The sequence below is a fragment of the Triticum urartu genome, chromosome 3 (genome assembly GCF_003073215.2).
Source record: "Triticum urartu cultivar G1812 chromosome 3, Tu2.1, whole genome shotgun sequence".
Lineage (NCBI taxonomy): Eukaryota > Viridiplantae > Streptophyta > Magnoliopsida > Poales > Poaceae > Triticum > Triticum urartu.
The window spans coordinates 317,958,002-317,980,471 of NC_053024.1; the positions used below are offsets into that span (position 1 = coordinate 317,958,002).

The window sequence follows — 22,470 nt, forward strand, 5'->3', positions numbered from 1 at the left end:
GGCCATATCATATCACTTATATTGATTGCATGTGATGTTTATCGTTTTATGCATCTTATCTTGCTTTGATTGACGGTAGCATTATAAGATGATCTCTCACTAAATTATCAAGAAGTGTTCTCCTTGAGTATGCACCGTTGCCAAAGTTCGTCGTGCCCAGACACCACGTGATGATCGGGTATGATAAGCTCTATGTCCATCTACAACGGGTGCAAGCCAGTTTTGCACACGCAGAATACTCAGGTTAAACTTGACGAGCCTAGCATATACAGATATGGCCTCGGAACACGGAGACCGAAAGGTCGAGCGTGAATCATATAGTAGATATGATCAACATAACGATGTTCACCATTGAAAACTATTCCATCTCACGTGATGATCGGTTATGGTTTTGTTGATTTGGATCACGTGATCACTTAGAGGATTAGAGAGATGTCTATCTAAGTGGGAGTTCTTAAGTAATATGATTAATTGAACTTAAACTTATCATGAACTTAGTACCTGATAGTATCTTGCTTGTTTATGTTGATTGTAGATAGATGGCTCGTGCTGTTGTTCCGTTGAATTTTAATGCGTTTCTTGAGAAAGCAAAGTTGAAAGATGATGGTAGCAATTATACGGAGTGGGTCCGTAACTTGAGGATTATCCTCATTGCTGCTCAGAAGAATTACGTCCTGGAAGCACCGCTGGGTGCCAGGCCTGCTGCTGGAGCAACACCAGATGTTATGAACGTCTGGCAGAGCAAAGCTGATGACTACTCGATAGTTCAGTGTGCCATGCTTTACGGCTTAGAATCGGGACTTCAACGACGTTTTGAACGTCATGGAGCATATGAGATGTTCCAGGAGTTGAAGTTAATATTTCAAGCAAATGCCCGGATTGAGAGATATGAAGTCTCCAATAAGTTCTATAGCTGCAAGATGGAGGAGAACAGTTCTGTCAGTGAGCATATACTCAAAATGTCTGGGTATAATAATCACTTGATTCAATTGGGAGTTAATCTTCCAGATGATTGCGTCATTGACAGAATTCTCCAATCACTGCCACCAAGCTACAAGAGCTTCGTGATGAACTATAATATGCAAGGAATGAACAAGACTATTCCCGAGCTCTTCGCAATGCTGAAAGCTACGGAGGTAGAAATCAAGAAGGAGCATCAAGTGTTGATGGTTAACAAGACCACTAGTTTCAAGAAAAAGGGCAAAGGGAAGAAAAAGGGGAACTTCAAGAAGAACAGCAAGCAAGTTGCTGCTCAGGAGAAGAAACCCAAGTCTGGACCTAAGCCTGAAACTGAGTGCTTCTACTGCAAGCAGACTGGTCACTGGAAGCGGAACTGCCCCAAGTATTTGGCGGATAAGAAGGATGGCAAGGTGAACAAAGGTATATGTGATATACATGTTATTGATGTGTACCTTACTAGAGCTCGCAGTAGCACCTGGGTATTTGATACTGGTTCTGTTGCTAATATTTGCAACTCGAAACAGGGACTACAGAATAAGCGGGCACTGGCAAAGGACGAGGTGACGATGTGCGTGGGAAACGGTTCCAAAGTCGATGTGATCGCGGTCGGCACGCTACCTCTACATCTACCTTCGGGATTAATATTAGACCTAAATAATTGTTATTTGGTGCCAGCGTTGAGCATGAACATTATATCTGGATCTTGTTTAATGCGAGACGGTTATTCATTTAAATCAGAGAATAATGGTTGTTCTATTTATATGAGTAATATCTTTTATGGTCATGCACCCTTGAAGAGTGGTCTATTCTTATTGAATCTCGATAGTAGTAATACACATATTCATAATGTTGAAGCCAAAAGATGCAGAGTTGATAATGAAAGTGCAACTTATTTGTGGCACTGTCGTTTAGGTCATATCGGTATAAAGCGCATGGAGAAACTCCATACTGATGGACTTTTTGAACCACTTGATTATGAATCACTTGGTACTTTTGAACCGTGCCTCATGGGCAAGATGACTAAAGCACCGTTCTCCGGTACTATGGAGAGAGCAACAGATTTGTTGGAAATCATACATACCGATGTATGTGGTCCGATGAATATTGAGGCTCGTGGCGGATATCGTTATTTTCTCACCTTCACAGATGATTTAAGCAGATATGAGTATATCTACTTAATGAAACATAAGTCTGAAACATTTGAAAAGTTCAAAGAATTTCAGAGTGAAGTTGAAAATCATCGTAACAAGAAAATAAAGTTTCTATGATCTGATCGTGGAGGAGAATATTTGAGTTACGAGTTTGGTGTACATTTGAAAAACTGTGGAATAGTTTCGCAACTCACGCCACCCGGAACACCACAGCGTAATGGTGTGTCCGAACGTCGTAATCGTACTTTACTAGATATGGTGCGATCTATGATGTCTCTTACAGATTTACCGCTATCGTTTTGGGGTTATGCTTTAGAGACGGCCGCATTCACGTTAAATAGGGCACCGTCAAAATCCGTTGAGACGACGCCGTATGAACTATGGTTTGGCAAGAAACCAAAGTTGTCGTTTCTTAAAGTTTGGGGCTGCGATGCTTATGTGAAAAAGCTTCAACCTGATAAGCTCGAACCCAAATCGGAGAAATGTGTCTTCATAGGATACCCAAAGGAGACTGTTGGGTACACCTTCTATCACAGATCCGAAGGCAAGACATTCGTTGCTAAGAATGGATCCTTTCTAGAGAAGGAGTTTCTCTCGAAAGAAGTGAGTGGGAGGAAAGTAGAACTTGACGAGGTAACTGTACCTACTCCCTTACTGGAAAGTAGTACATCACAGAAAACTGTTTCAGTGACACCTACACCAGTTAGTGAGGAAGCTAATGATAATGATCATGAAACTTCAGATCAAGATACTACTGAACCTCGTAGATCAACCAGAGTAAGATCCGCACCAGAGTGGTACGGTAATCCTGTTCTGGAAGTCATGCTACTAGATCATGATGAACCTACGAACTATGAAGAAGCGATGGTGAGCCGAGATTCCGCGAAGTGGCTTGAAGCCATGAAATCTGAGATGGGATCCATGTATGAGAACAAAGTATGGACTTTGGTTGACTTTCCCGATGATCGGCAAGCAATTGAGAATAAATGGATCTTCAAGAAGAAGACTGACGCTGACGGTAATGTTACTGTCTACAAAGCTCGACTTGTCGCGAAAGGTTTTTGACAAGTTCAAGGGGTTGACTACGATGAGACCTTCTCACCCGTAGCGATGCTTAAGTCTGTCCGAATCATGTTAGCAATTGCCGCATTTTATGATTATGAAATTTGGCAGATGGATGTCAAAACTGCATTCCTGAATGGATTTCTAGAAGAAGAGTTGTATATGATGCAACCGGAAGGTTTTGTCGATCCAAAGGGAGCTAACAAAGTGTGCAAGCTCCAGCGATCCATTTATGGACTGGTGCAAGCCTCTCAGAGTTGGAATAAACGCTTTGATAGTGTGATCAAAGCATTTGGTTTTATACAGACTTTCGGAGAAGCCTGTATTTACAAGAAAGTGAGTGGGAGCTCTGTAGCATTTCTGATATTATATGTGGATGACATATTATTGATTGGAAATGATATAGAATTTCTGGATAGCATAAAGGGATACTTGAATAAAAGTTTTTCAATGAAAGACCTCGGTGAAGCTGCTTACATATTAGGCATAAAGATCTATAGAGATAGATCAAGACACTTAATTGGACTTTCACAAAGCACATACCTTGACAAGATTTTGAAGAAGTTCAAAATGGATCAAGCAAAGAAAGGGTTCTTGCCTGTGTTACAAGGTGTGAAGTTGAGTAAGACTCAATGCCCGACCACTAAAGAAGATAGAGATAAAATGAAAGATGTTCCCTATGCTTCAGCCATAGGCTCTATCATGTATGCAATGCTGTGTACCAGACCTGATGTGTGCCTTGCTATAAGTTTGGCAGGGAGGTACCAAAGTAATCCAGGAGTGGATCACTGGACAGCGGTCAAGAACATCCTGAAATACCTGAAAAGGACTAAGGATATGTTTCTCGTATATGGAGGTGACAAAGAGCTCATCGTAAACGGTTACGTTGATGCAAGCTTTGACACTGATCCGGACGATTCTAAATCGCAAACCGGATACGTGTTTACATTGAACGGTGGAGCTGTCAGTTGGTGCAGTTCTAAACAAAGCGTCGTAGCAGGATCTACATGTGAAGCGGAGTACATAGCTGCTTCGGAAGCAGCGAACGAAGAAGTTTGGATGAAGGAGTTCATATCCGATATAGGTGTCAGACCTAGTGCATCGGGTCCAATGAAAATCTTTTGTGACAATACTGGTGCAATTGCCTTGGCAAAGGAATCCAGATTTCACAAAAGGACCAAGCACATCAAGAGACGCTTCAATTCCATTCGGGATCTAGTCCAGGTGGGAGACATAGAGATTTGCAAGATACATACGGATCTGAATGTTGCAGACCCGTTGACTAAGCCTCTTCCACGAGCAAAACATGATCAGCACCAAGACTCCATGGGTGTTAGAATCATTACAGTGTAATCGAGATTATTGACTCTAGTGCAAGTGGGAGACTGAAGGAAATATGCCCTAGAGGCAATAATAAAGTTATTATTTATTTCCTTATAATCATGATAAATGTTTATTATTCATGCTAGAATTGTATTAACCGGAAACATAATACATGTGTGAATACATAGACAAACAAAGTGTCACTAGTATGCCTCTACTTGACTAGCTCGTTAATCAAAGATGGTTATGTTTCCTAACCATGAACAATGAGTTGTTATTTGATTGACGAGGTCACATCATTAGTTGAATGATCTGATTGACATGACCCATTCCATTAGCTTAGCACCCGATCGTTTAGTATGTTGCTATTGCTTTCTTCATGACTTATACATGTTCCTATAACTATGAGATTATGCAACTCCCGTTTACCGGAGGAACACTTTGGGTACTACCAAACGTCACAACGTAACTGGGTGATTATAAAGGAGTACTACAGGTGTCTCCAAAGGTACTGTTGGGTTGGCGTATTTCGAGATTAGGTTTGTCACTCCGATTGTCGGAGAGGTATCTCTGGGCCCTCTCGGTAATGCACATCACTTAAGCCTTGCAAGCATTGCAACTAATGAGTTAGTTGCGGGATGATGTATTACGGAACGAGTAAAGAGACTTGCCGGTAACGAGATTGAACTAGGTATTGGATACCGACGATCGAATCTCGGGCAATTAACATACCGATGACAAAGGGAACAACGTATGTTGTTATGCGGTCTGACCGATGACAAAGAATATGTAGGAGCCAATATGGGTATCCAGGTCCCGCTATTGGTTATTGACCGGAGACGTGTCTCGGTCATGTCTACTTTGTTCTCGAACCGTAGGGTCCGCACGCTTAACGTTACAATGACAGTTATTATGAGTTTATGCATTTTGATGTACCGAAGGTTGTTCGGAGTCCCGGATGTGATCACGGACATGACGAGGAGTCTCGAAATGGTCGAGACATAAAGATTGATATATTGGAAGCCTATATTTGGACATCGGAAATGTTCCGGGTGAAATCGGGAATTTTACCGGATTACTGGGAGGTTACCGGAACCCCCCGGGAATCATATGGGCCTTAGTGGGCCTTAGTGGAAAGGTGAAAGGGCTGCCCATAAGGGCTGCGCGCCTCCCCCCTCCCCTAGTCCTATTAGGACTAGGAGAGGTGGCCGGCCACCCCTCTCCCTCTTTCCCCCTTGGGAGTCCTAGTTGGAATAGGATTGGGGGGGGGAGTCCTACTCCCGGTAGGAGTAGGACTCCTCCTGCGCCTCCATAGGGCTGGCCGCACCCCTCCCCCTTGGCTCCTTTATATACGGAGGCAGGGGGCACCTCTAGACACACAAGTTGATCATTGAGATCGTTCCTTAGCCGTGTGCGGTGCCCCTGCCACCATATTCCACCTCGATCATATCGGTTGTAGTGCTTAGGCGAAGCCCTGCGTCGGTAGAACATCAAGATCGTCACCACGCCGTCGTGCTGACGGAACTCTTCCCCGACGCTTTGCTGGATCGGAGCCCGGGGATCGTCATCGAGCTGTACGTGTGCTAAGAACTCGGAGGTGCCGGAGTAACGGTGCTTGGATCGGTCGGATCGGGAAGAAGACGTACGACTACTTCCTCTATGTTGTGTCAACGCTTCCGTTGCGATCTACAAGGGTACGTAGATCATACTCTCCCCTCGTTGCTATGCATCACCATGATCTTGCGTGTGCGTAGGAAAATTTTTGAAATTACTACGTTCCCCAACACATACCTAGTTCAATCTCGGTACTGGCAAGTCTCTTTACTCGTTCCGTAATGCATTATCCCGCAACTAACTCATTAGTCACACTGCTTGCAAGGCTTATAGTGATGTGCATTACCGAGAGGGCCCAGAGATACCTCTCCGACAATCGGAGTGACAAAATCCTAATCTCGATCTATGCCAACTCAACAAACACCATCGAAGACACCTTTAGAGCATTTTTATAACCACCCAGTTACGTTGTGACGTTTGATAGCACACTAAGTGTTCCTCCGGTATTCAGGAGTTGCATAATCTCATAGTCATAGGAACATGTATAAGTCATGAAGAAAGCAATAGCGATAAACTAAACGATTATAGTGCTAAGCTAACTGATGGGTCTTGTCCATCACATCATTCTCTAATGATGTGATCCCATTCATCAAATGACAACACATGTCTATGGCTAGGAAACTTAACCATCTTTGATTAACGAGCTAGTCTAGTAGAGGCATACTAGGGATACTCTGTTTGTCTATGTATTCACACATGTACTAAGTTTCCGGTTTAATGCAATTCTATCATGAATAATAAACATTTATCATGATATAAGGAAATATGAATAACAACTTTATTATTGCCTTTAGGGCATATTTCCTTCAACATGATGTAGAGGGATAGATCTAATCAATATTGTAAACCCCCCATCTTTTTATCCTTAATGGCAACAATACAATAAATGCCTCGCTACCCCTACTGTGAATGGGTGAGGACACCGCAAGATTGAGCCCAAAACAAAGCACCTCTCCAATTGCAAGATAGATCAATCTAGTTGGCCAAACCAAATCAATAGATCGGAGAGAAATACAAAGCTATCTAAATCATGCATAAAAGAGTTCTGAGAAGACTCAAATAACATTCATAGATAATTTGATCATAAATCCATAATTCATTGGATCTCAACAAGCACACCACAAAAGAATATTAGATCGAATAGATCTCCAAGAAAATCGAGGAGAACATTGTATTGAAGATCAAAGAGAGAGAAGAAGCAATCTAGCTACTAGTTATGGACCCTTATGTCCATGGTAAACTACTCACACATCATCGAAAGGGCAGCAAGGTTGGTGTAGAGGCCCTTCATGATCAAACCCCCCTCCGGCAGAGTGCCGGAAAAGGCCCCAAGATGGGATCTCACGAGAACAGAAGCTTGCGGCGGCGAAAAAGTTTTTTGGTGTGCCCTTTGGTATACGGGGAATATTTGGGTATTTATAGAGCTAGAATTAGGGTTAGGGGAGTCCCGAGGGGCCCACAAGCTTGGGGGTGCCCCCTGGGCGCGCCTTGTGATCTTGTGGCCCACTCATGGCTCCTCTGGACTCCTCCCGTAGCTTCGTGGTTGTCTTCTGGTCCAAGAAAAATCCTCAAAAAGTTTCGTTCCATTTGGACTTCGTTTGGTATTGATTTTCTGTAAAAGACAAAAACAAGAAAAAAGACAACAACTGCACTGGCACTAGGTTAATAGGTTAGTCCCAAAAAATGATATAAATAGCATATCAGTGCATATAAAACATCCAAGATGGATAATATAATAGCATGAGACAATAAAAAATTATAGATATGTTGAAGACGTATCAGTGCACAGTTCTTAATTTGGGCAGAAGCACCACAATATTTGTTAATAATGGCATACCACCCATGAGTGAGGGAGCTCTCATGCCACAATTCTCGTCACATCAAACAGTGTGTAGTTCTTCATTCCGTGAGAACTCGTACACCTTCCTCCAAAAGGTCGCCCTCCTTTACTCGTCGCCTTGAAATGGATCAGCACTTGAGCCCAACCATGCCAAGCACAATAACTCGCCATCCTTCATCATATTTGCGACTCCTCTCTTCGCTTTCCTTGTTTTTTCATCGGGCTTCAGCGAGTATTAATCTTCCACCGCTCTGGACAATTGCCTTTTGTTGATCATCGACATCAGCATCTCTTTTGGCGTCGATCTTGGGAGGTGGGGAATTTTGTCGAATAGGTTGCAGTCGTCTGCCGAGATGACATCTTTCGGTGTGTCCACAACAGGATGAGCTATAATGACTCGGTGAAGTTGTAGTCGGAGTTGAGATCGGCGGTGAATGGATCCGAATCAGACTAGGATGAGGCGGCGAACTGCGGTATTGTGAGGCTAGGGCGGATGGGGAGGCCTGTGTGTAGGCGGATTCGATACGGCAGCGTAGCGGGTAGGAGGAGCTTTCACTCACGCATCCGCACCAGCCTCTAGGGCCTTGGCGTTGGTGCGTTGCTATTGTGTTTGGTGCTCTCCGGATTTTGCCTAGCGACCACTACATTTCGAAGATGTTGGACATGAATGCGTCGTGGGGTTGGAGAGATCCATTACTATGGTGATATTCGTTCAGGGTGTTCCGAGGTTGCTGTGACGGTGTGTCGGGGTCTAGATGTGGGAAGATAGTGGGGTGTGGAACGTGAAGGGTTTATGTGTAGTTGTTCGTTGTGATAGTTGTCTGGAGAAACATGCGCACCAAATATTTCCGGGAAATCCTTCCATCTTTTCGAGCAATGCATGGTGCGTGCATTTATGTGTAGGTGGGAATCTTGAAAAGAGCAAATAGGCTACATGGGTCTACAGTGCACAGACAATAGGGATATCCTATTTCTTTCAGTTATTATCTCTCTTGGCCAGGCTAATATTTTCTTAGACTTAGTTGTTGAGTTGTTTTTGTTAGTACCTTACCCATCCTTATCCTCTGGGCTTCTTCTTTGTTAGAACATCTAAAATCATATATCTAGAAAAGACTACATATTAGGTAGGCTGCAACAAAATAACACCAGTTTTTTTCATGGCGGAGAATAACGCTGGTTTCATTAAAAAAAACTTCCACGAACCATGGAGTTGCATCTTTTTCGCCTTTGCCGGTATAAGAGGGTTGCTGATGTTCACAAGAAAAATGGAACTTATTGACTTTTGGAGAATTTTTGATTTCACATGATGTGTTTTCTCATTTTATTGAAGTGTTTAACCAAATACGTATTTGTTTATGTGTGTGACAATGTTAGAAAAAAAAATGTGCCTTCATCCGCAAAATTAAATTATAGTACACGCCTCGATTTTCATGAGGGGTTCATACAAGTATATATTTGAGGTACAAGTACTCCCTCCAATGATAGGCTTTTGATGGTATATAACACATATTTTGTTAGTGAAATTAATGACTAAAAATCAAAACCAACCATATTAATCCGGACCAGAGGGCGCAGTCGTAAATATCTCTACGAAATTACTATGCACACGACAATGTGCTGGACGATTCTCAGACAACCTGGTGATCAATGGCTGCGGCCGACGTGAACTTAACTGATCGATGGCTGCTATAGCTTGTCGTCCATAAATCGGGCACAAATCCATCGTGTGTGTAGCAGTCCTCATATCTCTATTACAGGTGTATGTGCCAAGTAAATAAACGGTGAACACGACCGAACATTTGTCAAAAACAAAATAAAAGTACATGGCAATCGAACTTGTCACATCACATCGGATACTTTGATGTTTGATTCCCCCTAACCACTGAAAAGAAATAAAAGCGAAAAAAAAATGATAGCCAAGACAAAAACGCGTATAGAAATACTACCACCATCACCACTGGACAGCAGTACGTGTACGTAAGCCAGGTATATAAGCAGCAGCAGGCCTACGTTGCTCCCGACCCCTATTATATAAACAAAACAAAGATTGGGTCGGAGCCAGAGCGAAAAATGTTAACTAATTGCGCGATCGTTAAATATAGTGTTTAACCACTCAGGCAAACTGGATTAGATTATGAGGTGATGAGAACAGGTCGCAGCTTTTTGGATCCATCGTGTCGCCGGCTGCATCTACCCGTCGTGCAGGATGGCCTGTGGGCCCGTACGTGTCCGCGTCGAGGCAAGTTAATCGAGGGTGGTACTACATGGCTATTGGTTTCGTTTGGTGTTGTCATTTGCCACACAATTTGCTATGATTATCCCTACAAATGCATACGTGCACATTTAAAAATAAAATAAATTCATAAAAATGTGAATATCATGTCAAGATTAGAACTTAAACTCTGATGAGCTAGTTCCGCCACAATCACCCTGACTATCTGAGCTATGATGGTATAATATTCCTGCTCTCAATATCCATGGTACAACATTGACAAACAGTTTGATGGATAAAATGTGAATTATACAGCACAAATACCACTAGTACCATTTGAAACCTGTTTCAATAACAAGCATCAAACTAAGATGGAGGGGAGAAGATGGTTGTACTTTCTCCGCGCGTCATGGACAAGACGAATAGTAGTACAAGAAATTAAGAGAGTTGTGGTAATCAATTCTCGAAAGGAAACAGCATATTAATCATATCATAGGAGTGAGGAGAGTATACTTGGGTACAGTAGAGTAGGGTAGGTCGCTGTCTGATGCCGCGGATGTACTCTATTTTATTCCGCTGATGGCATGCAGACAAGTCTCAACAGAGACATGCCATGTGCCATCTCACCCCTGCCTGCTTCCGCTTAAACATTTCCTTCCTTCCTTGTGATCGCAGCAGCAGCAGCAGCTAGCGGAGGCATGCAACGTGCCTAAACTGCTACACGCACCTGGCTAACTTATGGGCTCGCCCGGTTGACGAGAAAGCAATCCGATGGCTCACGCGGTCACCGGTCCAGCGCTCGGGCCGGTCGACCGCCGCCAGAGTATAGACCTTATTAAATTATATAATATTATGAATTGCTTTGAACGTTAGTGTTACATATGGAGTATCATGTGTTCGGTTGTTTTCATCTTTTGTACTCACTACGTACTACTACAAAGCACTCATCCACACATGACCTCTGGTTCTTTGGTCCGTCTTTTACAGCACACCATCATTCAGATAGTAGCAAAGCTGCAATTCCTTTTAGCATCCAACTTTCCCAGCAGATGCCCCAAAAGAGAAGACCCATGAAAACCAGTGAACCAATGATTAGAAGATAATTAGCACAGTGTAGTTGGGCTAGCTTTTGCTGAATCAAGTCAACCAAAACAGCGAGGCTAGATTTTTTCTTGCAAGATGAGCAATCCGAAACATTGTGCAATCGGTCATGAACACAATCAAAGATCTCCAGACAATAGTAAAAAGAAAACCCCCCTTGCCTGCCTACCCATGTCAGTATCAATCTGCTAGAATTATGGTCATGTATGATTTTTAAAAAGCGGTCAAGGCGCGAATTATGAGCCCGAATATAAGCATGTCCGCATCAAGAAAAGGACAGGCCCCTCATGCAAATTGCAGGCTCAGTTGAATCTGGTAGCAACAAGAATTACTGCACTAGTTTGGAGAAGAAAACTCATGATTCAGTAACAGGAGCCATGAAAGCCGGATCTCCGGATCCACAGGGCAATTGCACGCTCGCGTGACCAATGAAACCATGTGTATTTTTATCGTCATCGAAAGAGAAGAGAACAAACTGTAGTTCTTGGCTGAACTGTGTGATGATATGCGGTGAGCATGAGAACATGGCAGTAGCCAGGATTCATGGAGTGTCATTGTCATGAGGAATGTAATGGCCAACAGCTACATTATAGGCAAAACTGTCATAAGAAAATTGCGGTTCAAGAAATATTGTGTGTAGAGTAGAATATGAGGGAGATGACACTGACAATGGCCATTCACCGGAGGTATTGAAACCCATAATTGCCTAACCCTCCTGCCTTATTATCTCTGAAATGGCGACCAATCGAAGTAATCAGCTGTACATAATTTCCTGAAAAATTCATAATAACCTGAGCGCAATCCAGACACGAATGGGTCAAGGCTTTGATTTTGGACATGTTAATTAAAAGGTACAGTTGAGCACTCCATGATTTAAACATGTAAATAAATACCTCGAGTTCAAGTACATAGACCTCCTATTTACCATCAGACAAGGATGGACGGCCGGGCAGAACAGACACGAACGAAGCCTCAAGATTTTCCAACCGTGTCCGTGGATTCCACCTCATCATTCTTCCTGTTGGCATTGACTCAGTCCATTACTGAGATAATTCAAGAACAGTGAATTGCAGAATACATACAGGAATGGTCCTATTAGCAGTTCAACAGAGGGTGTGCCGGCTGAGTTCGGAGGCCTTGGTCTCTGGACATTAACTGAACGGATGCAGGAGTTCCCTGTTTGCTGAGGGAGGCTGCCAGTTTGATGAATCAGATCACTCCAGAGGTGTTGTTTTTGTCAGCCAGCCTGAGTACTCCCTGTGCACGATTTATGTATGTGACCGTGCTAAGGTGAGAAAGACAAGCAGCAAAGCTGTGTCAAACAGCGACTCCGGTCGACAACTCAATGTCAGATTTGGCATCATTGAAAAAAAAAGCTAGCATATGGCAGTCTGCTGAACAATTTGGTCCTATGAAACAAAAGCAGCTCAATGAAACGATATTGCCATCATCAGCAATGAAGAAGAGATCAAGGCAAGAAGATGTTAAGAGTCCATGTCAAATGTAATAAGGTAAAAGAAAAAAAGGAGGTATCATTCCTGTCAAATGACATAAATCATTTGTCAGTGCGTCGTTGACAAAAGTCAGCAACAGGCTGTAGCCTTAACAATCAGATCAAGAGTTCACCACTACAAGATAATGACCGTCCTTGAAACAAGAGCCCTGAGAAAATCCAAGGATGCTTACTTTCAGCCACAAAATGTTTTGCATTTCGTCAGTTTTCATGTATAATTCAGCAAAACTGTATGCTGATTGGCGACATGATTACTCTGAATAGCAAAATTTATGTGGACTTTGCAATAGAGCATGGCATGCCTGACTACATATAGAAGTAGAGGATTATGGCCGGAAAATGCTGGCAAAAGAACAAACGAAGTTTCCTGTGGATTGTCCTGTGGTTGCGAACCAGGGAACATAGCTTGACAGCGATTAGTCGACAAACGAGAAGTTGTACATGAAGCCGGAGGAGAATCACACGATTAGTGAGCAGTATTGGTTATTTTAATTATCTAATTATTTTCAAAAGTCATGCAAACTCCTGCTGTTTCAAAATACAAGACATGTTTTGATTTATTAAGAAGCAACAATTACTTTACAATATGTGGTTTATGTAACATATTTTTATATTATTAGGTTTGCATCCAACAATACTCAAATATGATTGTGACTCGTATCACAAAAGAAGACGTAACCTACATTTTGGAAAAGGATGGAGTAGTTGCTTGTTTTTTTTGCTATTCCAGATGACGTGCACAAAAAACGCTGGGTACAAAAGGTTACGGTCAACCGTATTTCACCATATCCCCTTACTCCACACTTAGGCCGCGCTTGGAATCAATGTAATTTTATACAGAGCTGTTCAACTTACAGGTGTATCTCACCAGCCACTGAGCAATTCCCGGCCGGAAACAAAACGACGGGTTGAGACCTGTATTTTTTACAGGGGTATTCAAAAGGAAAACAATAATCCAAACAGGGCCTTTAGGTGTAGATGGCAACAAATCCTCCATGAATGGAGTATAAAGGGCCCTGAAGTACGGGCGTAAATATGCATTTCGTTTTCCAACTATAAGGGAGAGTATTTATCGTAGGAGGAAAGCAACAAAGTGGCTACCTATCAGTCCATCACATCCAGGGAGGGGGGCTTTCACCAAGTTCACACGTTATCCAGTCTCCATGACAGGCAACACATACAGGTTCAGGTGTACAGGCCACTCAAAACCTTTGAATCTTTTGCTTTCACGAGTGCGATAGAGCTATTCGAGTACCAAGATAACAAATTGCACCTCGGGCACAAGCCACTCAAAGCTGGCATGATCACATGAGCAGCATGATGAATTAACACGGTTTAAAGGGCATCATCATCATTGTAGAAAAAAACTGAGTAATGAGATAGCCAGTTAAGAGTCACCCAGGAGCGTAAACTCAGATGTCTGCGACAAATCTGCGGGTGATAAAACACCATGTGAGCCTCCTCAGTGATCATGTGAATGTAATTCTGAATTGATGCGACAACAGCTGTGAGTTTGACAGCGAATAGGCACGGGGCAGGTCGGGGGGAAGCTTGAAATGAAGCAAAAACAATCATACGCAGTCCAGCTCATACCTGGGATACCTTTGATTCTGCCTGCCCCTGTGTCCCACAGTCTCCAGAGTAGTTCCACAAGTAATTCTGAACCAAGATATAATCCCGGGTACGGCATGCATGCATGCAAGTTCAAACCATCCAATGCACCAGGCCAACATCTTTAGCTACCATTATCACGGGGGCAACAAAGTAATGCTCTCTTTGCCTGGAGAATCCGGAGGGCCTGAAAGCAGAAATATAAAGTATACATTCTTTTTCTTTTCTCCACTTCTGATAAGCACATTGGATACTTGATACTGGTAGAAGAGCAGCTAGAAATCATTTAGTGCACGGTGCGGCATCTTTCTACAGACAGCCCAACAGAAAGAAATGTGTATGTACTGAATCGACCCAAGGTGCCTCAGAAAGCAGCCTTTGTTAGGAACTGAATAATGACACCTCAAATCTCCACTGCTTCGCCTTGTGAACCAAAACAACATCAGATCACATGCCGACACTGCAGATAATTTAGCACTCAATCAATAGTCAAGGGAAAGAATTAACGAGATCTGGTTCAAGATTTCCACAAGGCTCTGCAGATAAATATTTCTCCACACAAAAAATCTTGGATGAAAGCTAATGCTTTGTTTGACAAGGAACCACAAAGAGTTATATTGTACTGGTAACATCCCACTGACCCAGTCTCAAAATTCAGTTGCCAGAACCGGTTACAAATGGAGTAGAAAGCTAATACCGTACTTGTGAACTGGTCTGAGAGTGGAACATGTTGCCATGGGAAGAATGCACTCAAACATTGGTTTTTAATCTTTGGATTTATTTCACAAGTCATAAGTGAACAAGTAGATTGGTCATAAAATGAAAATACTTTAACAATCTCACAATTTTTATACCATGAACATATATTGTCGCAAGCAAAACTCTTCATGAAATTAGGCAGCCTGTAGAAATAGCGAAAACCGGTACCAAAGACTGCTCCTGTCCAGTTAGTGTAAAATACCAATAAAATTTGCATTTAACTTAGTGCTGAGCTAGAATTCAAACCTCCACTACAAATGCTCTCCAAGGACCCAAGAAACCAGGTGGCAGAACGCTTCAGTGCTTCCAGAGAAAGAACTACAACTTATATCAGTGGTCTACTATGTCATACAAATGAAAACTGAATTAATTATTAGATAAATATTTAAACACAACATCATTGAACTGTCTTTTTATACTATTTCAACGATCGGTTGCACCAGCAAACCAGCCGCTTGACCAATCACTTGCCCAACGGTTTCAAATAATTACGATACAACTCATGGTCAAAATTATACTTGGGTGGCAGTGAGCAATGCCAAGTCAAAAAAACATAATCTAAGAGCATCTACAACCGGACTTCCCATGCCCGCCCCAAACGCCTGGATGGAAAAATGCCACCCAACTGGCCTCCCCATAGCCGGCCCAAACACCCGGACTGACCGGCACTCCCCATGTCCGTCCCAAATCTGGGGCGGATATGGGGACGCCCGGACGCGCCCACCACGTCGGACCGACCGCTAGGGCCCACGCCAATTCGCTCATATCCGCCTCCCCTCTCCTTGCCCGAGAAGCCCTCTCCTCTTCTCTATTCGCCCTCCTCCACACAGCCGCCACCGGACTTCCGCCGCTATCGGTGCTCCGCCGCCATCCCCAACTCAGGGCTTCACCACCGAACGCCCCAGCGCACACCGCCGCCGACCAGGCCGCCACCAGACAAAGAGGACGCCACAGGACGCCACCCCGGTACGTCAAACTCCACCATACTTTCACCCCGTGCTCTACGTGTTCGATGAAATGTCCAAGCCGGTTTTTTATTCTTTTGGTCATTACTTCTAGATCACCAATGGAATCGTCGTGGGATGGTGGCTATGGAAACGATGATCTTGACGAATTCATACCGAAATGATGATGATGATGAACATCCAGTGCATATGCAACTTCTGGATGATCTTGTCGAGCAAATGTGGACACACACTGGAAATCAGTAAACTTGTCTTTTATTTTATCAGTTGTGCACTATGAACAATATTTATGTTTGAACTATATTTGGATTAGGTACTATTAAGTATGAACTATGTGTATTTGTGTGCACTAAGCTATGTTTGTCCAAAATGGTGGGCGTGCATGTGTTTGCATGGATTTGATGTTTTGAAAATAGGGGACCGTCATTGCAAATGCCAAGTTTTGATGCCCGTCCGGTCACTGTCCGCGGGCGCGTCCACGGGCGTATAGGGGCTCGGATTAGCTATCCATGGTTGTAGATGCTCTAATACTATTACCAGAGATGTACAATTCATCACTAAATTAGTGGTATCAACTATCAAGATACAACAAAATGTACTAAAAATTACTACTCCCTCCGTTCACTTTTATAAGTCGTTTCAGACAACTGAAAATGAGCTATTTTGCACCTTGTCTGAAACGTCTTCAAGGTCTTATAGAAGTGAACAGAGGGAGTAACACCTCAACTATGACAAGGTAACATTTAAAAATCTGCATACTCATCAAACTCGGAGCAACTTCCAAAGCGTGGTTAAAATGAATCATATGTGAGAGATGACTCATCAAAGCACCGATTCAGGAAGGCATTTATCATACCAGTAAGCTTAGATCCAATGCTACAAATGATTAGCTAAATGAAAGTACCATATGCAGTTGGAAGTGAGTTGACTGGATAATAACAAATCTTCATGTACCCAGGGTGGCACTTAGCCTAATTCTGCAAAATAAGTTTGTGAACTTTCTTGGTGACCAAAAACTATACGCATCACTGCAATATTATACTTCTGTTGATCTACCAAAAATAGCAGTTGCAATATGCAATTACAAAATGGAAGCTGAGCCAAAAGTACCAAAACAAGCCGCACACTCATAGCATGAACTCATACTGCAGATGTAAAAAGAACTAGTACTATGTGTAGTCTACAGGTATCAAAGGCAGAGTAGTGTATTCATACTTTCCTCTAACCGCCAGCACCAAATAAGAATTCCTGCAAAATTCTTGAAGCCTCTGAAACTTCGTGCTGAGTGCTGAGTGATCCAAGCACTGTAGTAGAGCCAGTAGGCAAACTAGTTCTCTTTGGGTCTGAACTTGGATGTGAACTAGCTTCTTTTAATGAGTTCTTTTCATCGAACAGTGGATGTGATCTCTGTTTATTTGGAATGGCATTTTTATCCCCTTCTGCAGCCTGCGGTCCATCAAAATTCTGATGTTTACTGCCATTTGTATACATATGCTTCTCGATAGGTAGAGCATCCTGATGCAGCATGCTAGAATTTGATCTGTCTTTACTGGAAGGACGAAACTGTACACCCTTTGGTGTACCGGTTGATGCTTTTAGAGCATTTACTGAGATGCCGGCAAGGTTTTTAAGAATGGAGTAATGTTTGGTAGGAGCAGAAGTTATGTGTTCGCCATCATGGTCCGCCGATGCTTTCTGGCTACTTGTTTGCTCTCTGCCAGGTTTTTCAGATACCAATGACGCATCAGATTTCTTTGCATCTGGTTTGGGAGGACCATCTGCAGTTGGCACCTGATAAACAACACAGTTTTCTCAATTCACAGGGTGGAACTAACATTTTACCAGGCTATTTCACTTCTAAATAAACAATAGGAAATGATTTTGCAAATCACGTACCACATGAGAAAATTTGCATTTATCACCTCTGAAGCACATTCCATTTTCCACAAAGTTGTGGCAAGGGTACTTTGACAACTCATGATCATAGGGACAATCATCTCCTTTCAAACAAGAACCACGCGCAAAATGTGTGCAGGGCTGTAAAATTAAGAAAAGAAATAAGCGGACACCAAAACATGTCATACGTCAAAACAAACAGAAAGGAATGTAAGAAAATATAAAGAAATGAAGTTAGCTGCCACTTGGATTAAGACATATTGGTGTACAGTTTTATACTTCAGCCTTGTACACATGATCTATTCATATCATGTGAACTCAACAGTTAACACCCACCATTTCGTGCATGCCTGTCCAAACCATCTATTTCAAGCACCAATGGGCATCACTGAGTTATGGTCTTGCAAAACATAAAAGTTCAAAATCGCCATCGATAGTTCTTGAAAGATGGTTTATATAGGTATGCACAAAATGTGCAGGTGGAACAAATGGATGCAGCCATACATACATGGACATGCACTAATATCACAGTAATGCATAATGAATATTGCAGGCAGACCTAAAAACTTCTATAAAGCACATACCTTAGATTTTGTCAAAGGTGTAGTATCATGTGAGAACTTGCAAGCATTGCCCTGCAAACAGAAAAGAAGAGAATTAGGTTTGTAAAATAACTATTGACAACAAATTCATTATCCAGTGTTTGTACAGAAACTTTGTTGATTTATCAAAATAAAACGTCTACTGATAAAATGGATGGCTTTGCAAGAAGCAATTCAACATACATTACATCATTCGCTATAATACGGCTCCTCGCAATACTACTATAGAAACAAAACAAGAAATGTTCCTAGAAACCAGGACTTTCGTGATCATTACTCCATCACCTTTCGAGGCAAAAACCTCTATATGTAAAAACACATAAATTATTGGCCTAAAAAGATAGAAATGTAATTGAGAATCAGCAATACATGACTATCTGTTCCAAGTGAACAATAAGTTGGTGGCCAAAGAAAAGCTTACCTGCTGGCACTTCCCATGCATGTAGAAGTGGCATAACTTCACTGGTTTCGGCTTTATAACTGGTGCAAGTTTCAGTCTTTTCACACCATCCGCTATCCGCTGCTGTGCTCTTTTAACCCGTTTGTTTTTCTATACGCCAAAAACATCGCGAAGGAAGATTAATATTCCAGAAGGAAAAATACAATTAGAATGCACAGTTGAATAAAGTATATGTTGAACTCAAATGGTAGTGAAACCAGAACACACCGTCTTCTTAGCCTTTCTTTCCTCTGTCAAATGCCGTTTTCTCTTCCCTGGTTTGGGAGCCTGCAAAGTTTGTCATGGGCGTATTTAATGTCAGTGCTTCTTTTTTTACTGTAATGTCAGTACTTCTGTTGTCAAGAAGAGAATAACTTATTGGATATTGGTGAGTTTTGTACTCTTCTAAAAGTGCATGTGATGGAATTTGAGCAAGAAATCGATAATAATGTGTTAAAAAAAGGTTCTGAATCAGTTATGCGGTATCACATGATAACTTGCATCTCACAAGCTATATTTTCATCCAAACACAAAATTAAACAAGAAGAAGCAACATGTGAAGAAACATCTAATAACCAGTACTGGTTAATAAAAAATGGTATATTCAGTACCTCAGTATCAGGCAGTGGTGTCTCATTCCATTCCACAATTTCATCATAACTGACAGCATGCGCCCTGGTAACATGCTTTAGTGCATCATCCTTGATATAACCTTCCTTGTTCAGTACAAGATCACTGGTTCCTTTAATTTTAGGCGTTGAAAGGCCAGATGATTCATTCTCCCCCAACACTCTGTTAGCAAAATCCTCTCCCAATTCCTCATCATCTGCATCTTCGATCTCCGAATCATCAGATTCATCTACATCCAGAGCCTGCATGTCACCCTCAATCTCTCCTTCCTCAACCACGCCACCATCAACTGAGTGCTGATCTGAATCACCCACAGGTCTGTCTTCTTCAGTTCCAGCTCCCAATTCTTTCACCCCCTCAGCTATGCTGCCATCATTGTGTGGTTCACCTCCAGAAACCCCATAGTTCAGCATTGACGGTTTGCCGCCACTGGCATCAGCAATCAACCCTGAGAAGTTGGTCATCATCGTATCAAGCAGCAGATGTTCATCATCATTGACCACCATTACATCTGGCTCTGCCAATTCGTCAACCTCCCCCTCCAAACAATCCTTCATCGACCTCAAAACATCCTCTGCCCCCAACTCCTCCACTAACGCAACAGTCTCACGGCAGAGGTTCCCCCCAACAACCATATCTGTTACGCCCTCCGCCCGCTGAACTCCGGCCACTTGATGCTCCATGTATCTCTGTGGTGCCACAGCCGGGTCTGCAATAGGGTTACCGGTGGCTGCATCGACTGCCGCGGGTGAGGGGTTCTCGATGACAGAAGTCCTTACCGCAGTCTCCTCTTCTCCTAAGTCCTTTCCCCGTTCAGACTCGGCGTCTTCAGGCGGTACCGAGCACCCCTGTGGTGACTCGTCGCAGATAGGGTTCGCACCGGCGGGCTCGACTTCCAGGGGCGCCGGGGAAGCGAGCTGCGAGGGGCGGTGGTGGAGGCAGTGGGAGAAGAGCCGGGAGAGCGTGCGGTAGGAGGCGCTGTCGAGATGTGATCGCCGGCGAGTGAGGAAAAGGGTGGTTGGGGCAGGAGGCACCGGCGGCACGAGGGAATCCTCCATGGCGAGGGATTAGGTTGCCTTTGAATTAGGGTCTACGCGCGGGAGTTGGCTGGGTTGGAGTTAGGATATCGAGCAGTGGTCAGCCTCGCCGTGGCGGTGCGAGCTCGGCGGCGCCGACGGAACTGTCCGATGAGGAGAGGAAACCCCATTGTCATGGAAGGCAGAGGCGGCAAATAAGAGTTTGGGCCAGAGTGTAATGTAATACCGTTAGCTATAAGATACTTCGGCCTTAACGATGCCAAATTGGCCCATAAATTAGGGCGAGCAGGCTAAAATACACGTTTGATGCTGGTGACCTGGTGTATCAAGATCCAGAGAAACCGCAGTTGTTGTTTGCCGTGACCATCACGGGGATAATTTGGAAAGCGAATCAACCTATGGTTGGATGGTTAGAGGGATAGTGGTATTCTCAGTTCATTAGAGTTCAAGTACCAAACATACGGCAACTCTGCGATCAACACATGTTCGGCTCGATGATGTCCCTCAAACTCTTGATCCAGTTAAGGCCGAGGGAGAGTTCCGTCAGCACGACAGCGTGGCGACGATGATGATGAAGTTACCGGCGCAGGGCTTCGCCTAAGCACTACTATGATATGACCGAGGTGTGTAACTGTGGAGGAGGGCACCGCACACGGTTAAGAGAAACTTATGTGCCTTTAGGGTGCCCCTGCCCACATATATAAAGGAGGGAGGGAGAGAGGCCGGCCCTCCTAGTGGCGCGTCAAGTGTAGGGAGTCCTAGGACTCCCAAGTTCTAGTAGGATTCTCTTTCCTTTTCGGAATAGGAAAGAAGGAAATGAGGGAGAGGGAGAAGGAAAGGGGGGCCCACCCCTTGTCCAATTCGGTTTGGGCAGGGGAGGCGCGCGCCACCTTGTGGCCCTTCTTCCCTCTCTCCACTGAAGCCCAATAAGGCCCATTAACTTCTCCCGGCGAATTCCCATAATTCTCAAGTATTTCGAAAAATACCCGAATCACTCGGAACCATTCCGATGTCCGAATATAGCCTTCCAATATATCGATCTTTACCTCTCGATCATTTCGAGACTCCTCGTCATGTCCGTGATCTCATCCGGGACTTCGAAAAAACTTCGGCTCATCAAATCACATAACTCATAATACAAATCGTCATCGAACGTTAAGCATGCGGACCCTACAGGTTCGAGAACTATGTAGACATGACCGAGACACATCTCTGGTCAATAACCAATAGTGGAACCTGGATGCTCATATTGGCTCCTACATATTCTACGAAGATCTTTATTGGTCAAACCGCATAACAACATACGTCATTCCCTTTCTCATTGGTATGTTACTTGCCCGAGATTCGATCGTCGGTATCATCATACCTAGTTCAATCTCGTTACCGGCAAGTCTCTTTACTCATTCCGTAATGCATCATTCCGCAACTAACTCATTAGTCACATTGCTTGCAAGGCTTATAGTGATGTGCATTAGCGAGAGGGCCCAGAGATACCTCTCCGATACACTGAGTGACAAATCCTAATCTCGATCTATGCCAACCCAACAAACACCTTCGGAGACACCTATAGAGCATCTTTATAATCACCCAATTATGTTGTGATGTTTGATAGCACACAAGGTGTTCCTCCGATATTCGGGAATTGCATAATCTCATAGTCAGAGGAACATGTATAAGTCATGAAAAAAGCAATAGCAATAAAACTTAACGATCATAATGATAAGCTAACGGATGGGTCGTGTCCATCACATCATT

General features: G+C 43.3%; 1 protein-coding gene across 7 annotated transcripts; it reads right to left on the reverse strand.

Annotated features, from left to right (window-relative positions):
• Positions 1-13,595: 13,595 nt before the first annotated feature.
• On the reverse strand, positions 13,596-20,927 carry LOC125543915 (zinc finger CCCH domain-containing protein 7). 7 transcript variants are annotated; one of them, XR_007299051.1, is made up of 9 exons: positions 19,660-20,927; positions 19,277-19,336; positions 19,031-19,159; positions 18,592-18,642; positions 18,008-18,148; positions 17,327-17,902; positions 15,393-15,484; positions 14,370-14,574; positions 13,596-14,207 (listed from the first exon to the last, which is right to left on the reverse strand). XR_007299051.1 is itself a non-coding variant. In XM_048707413.1 (6 exons), the coding sequence occupies exons 1-6, from the start codon at positions 20,734-20,736 to the stop codon at positions 17,333-17,335; spliced, it is 2,028 nt and encodes a 675-aa protein (XP_048563370.1). In that variant the 5' UTR covers positions 20,737-20,927; the 3' UTR covers positions 14,827-17,332. The 7 variants fall into 7 exon arrangements, 1 of the variants encoding a protein (XP_048563370.1); XR_007299049.1 differs by having other exon boundaries at positions 14,370-14,847; XR_007299052.1 differs by lacking the exon at positions 15,393-15,484.
• Between the last annotated feature and the right edge of the window lie 1,543 nt (positions 20,928-22,470).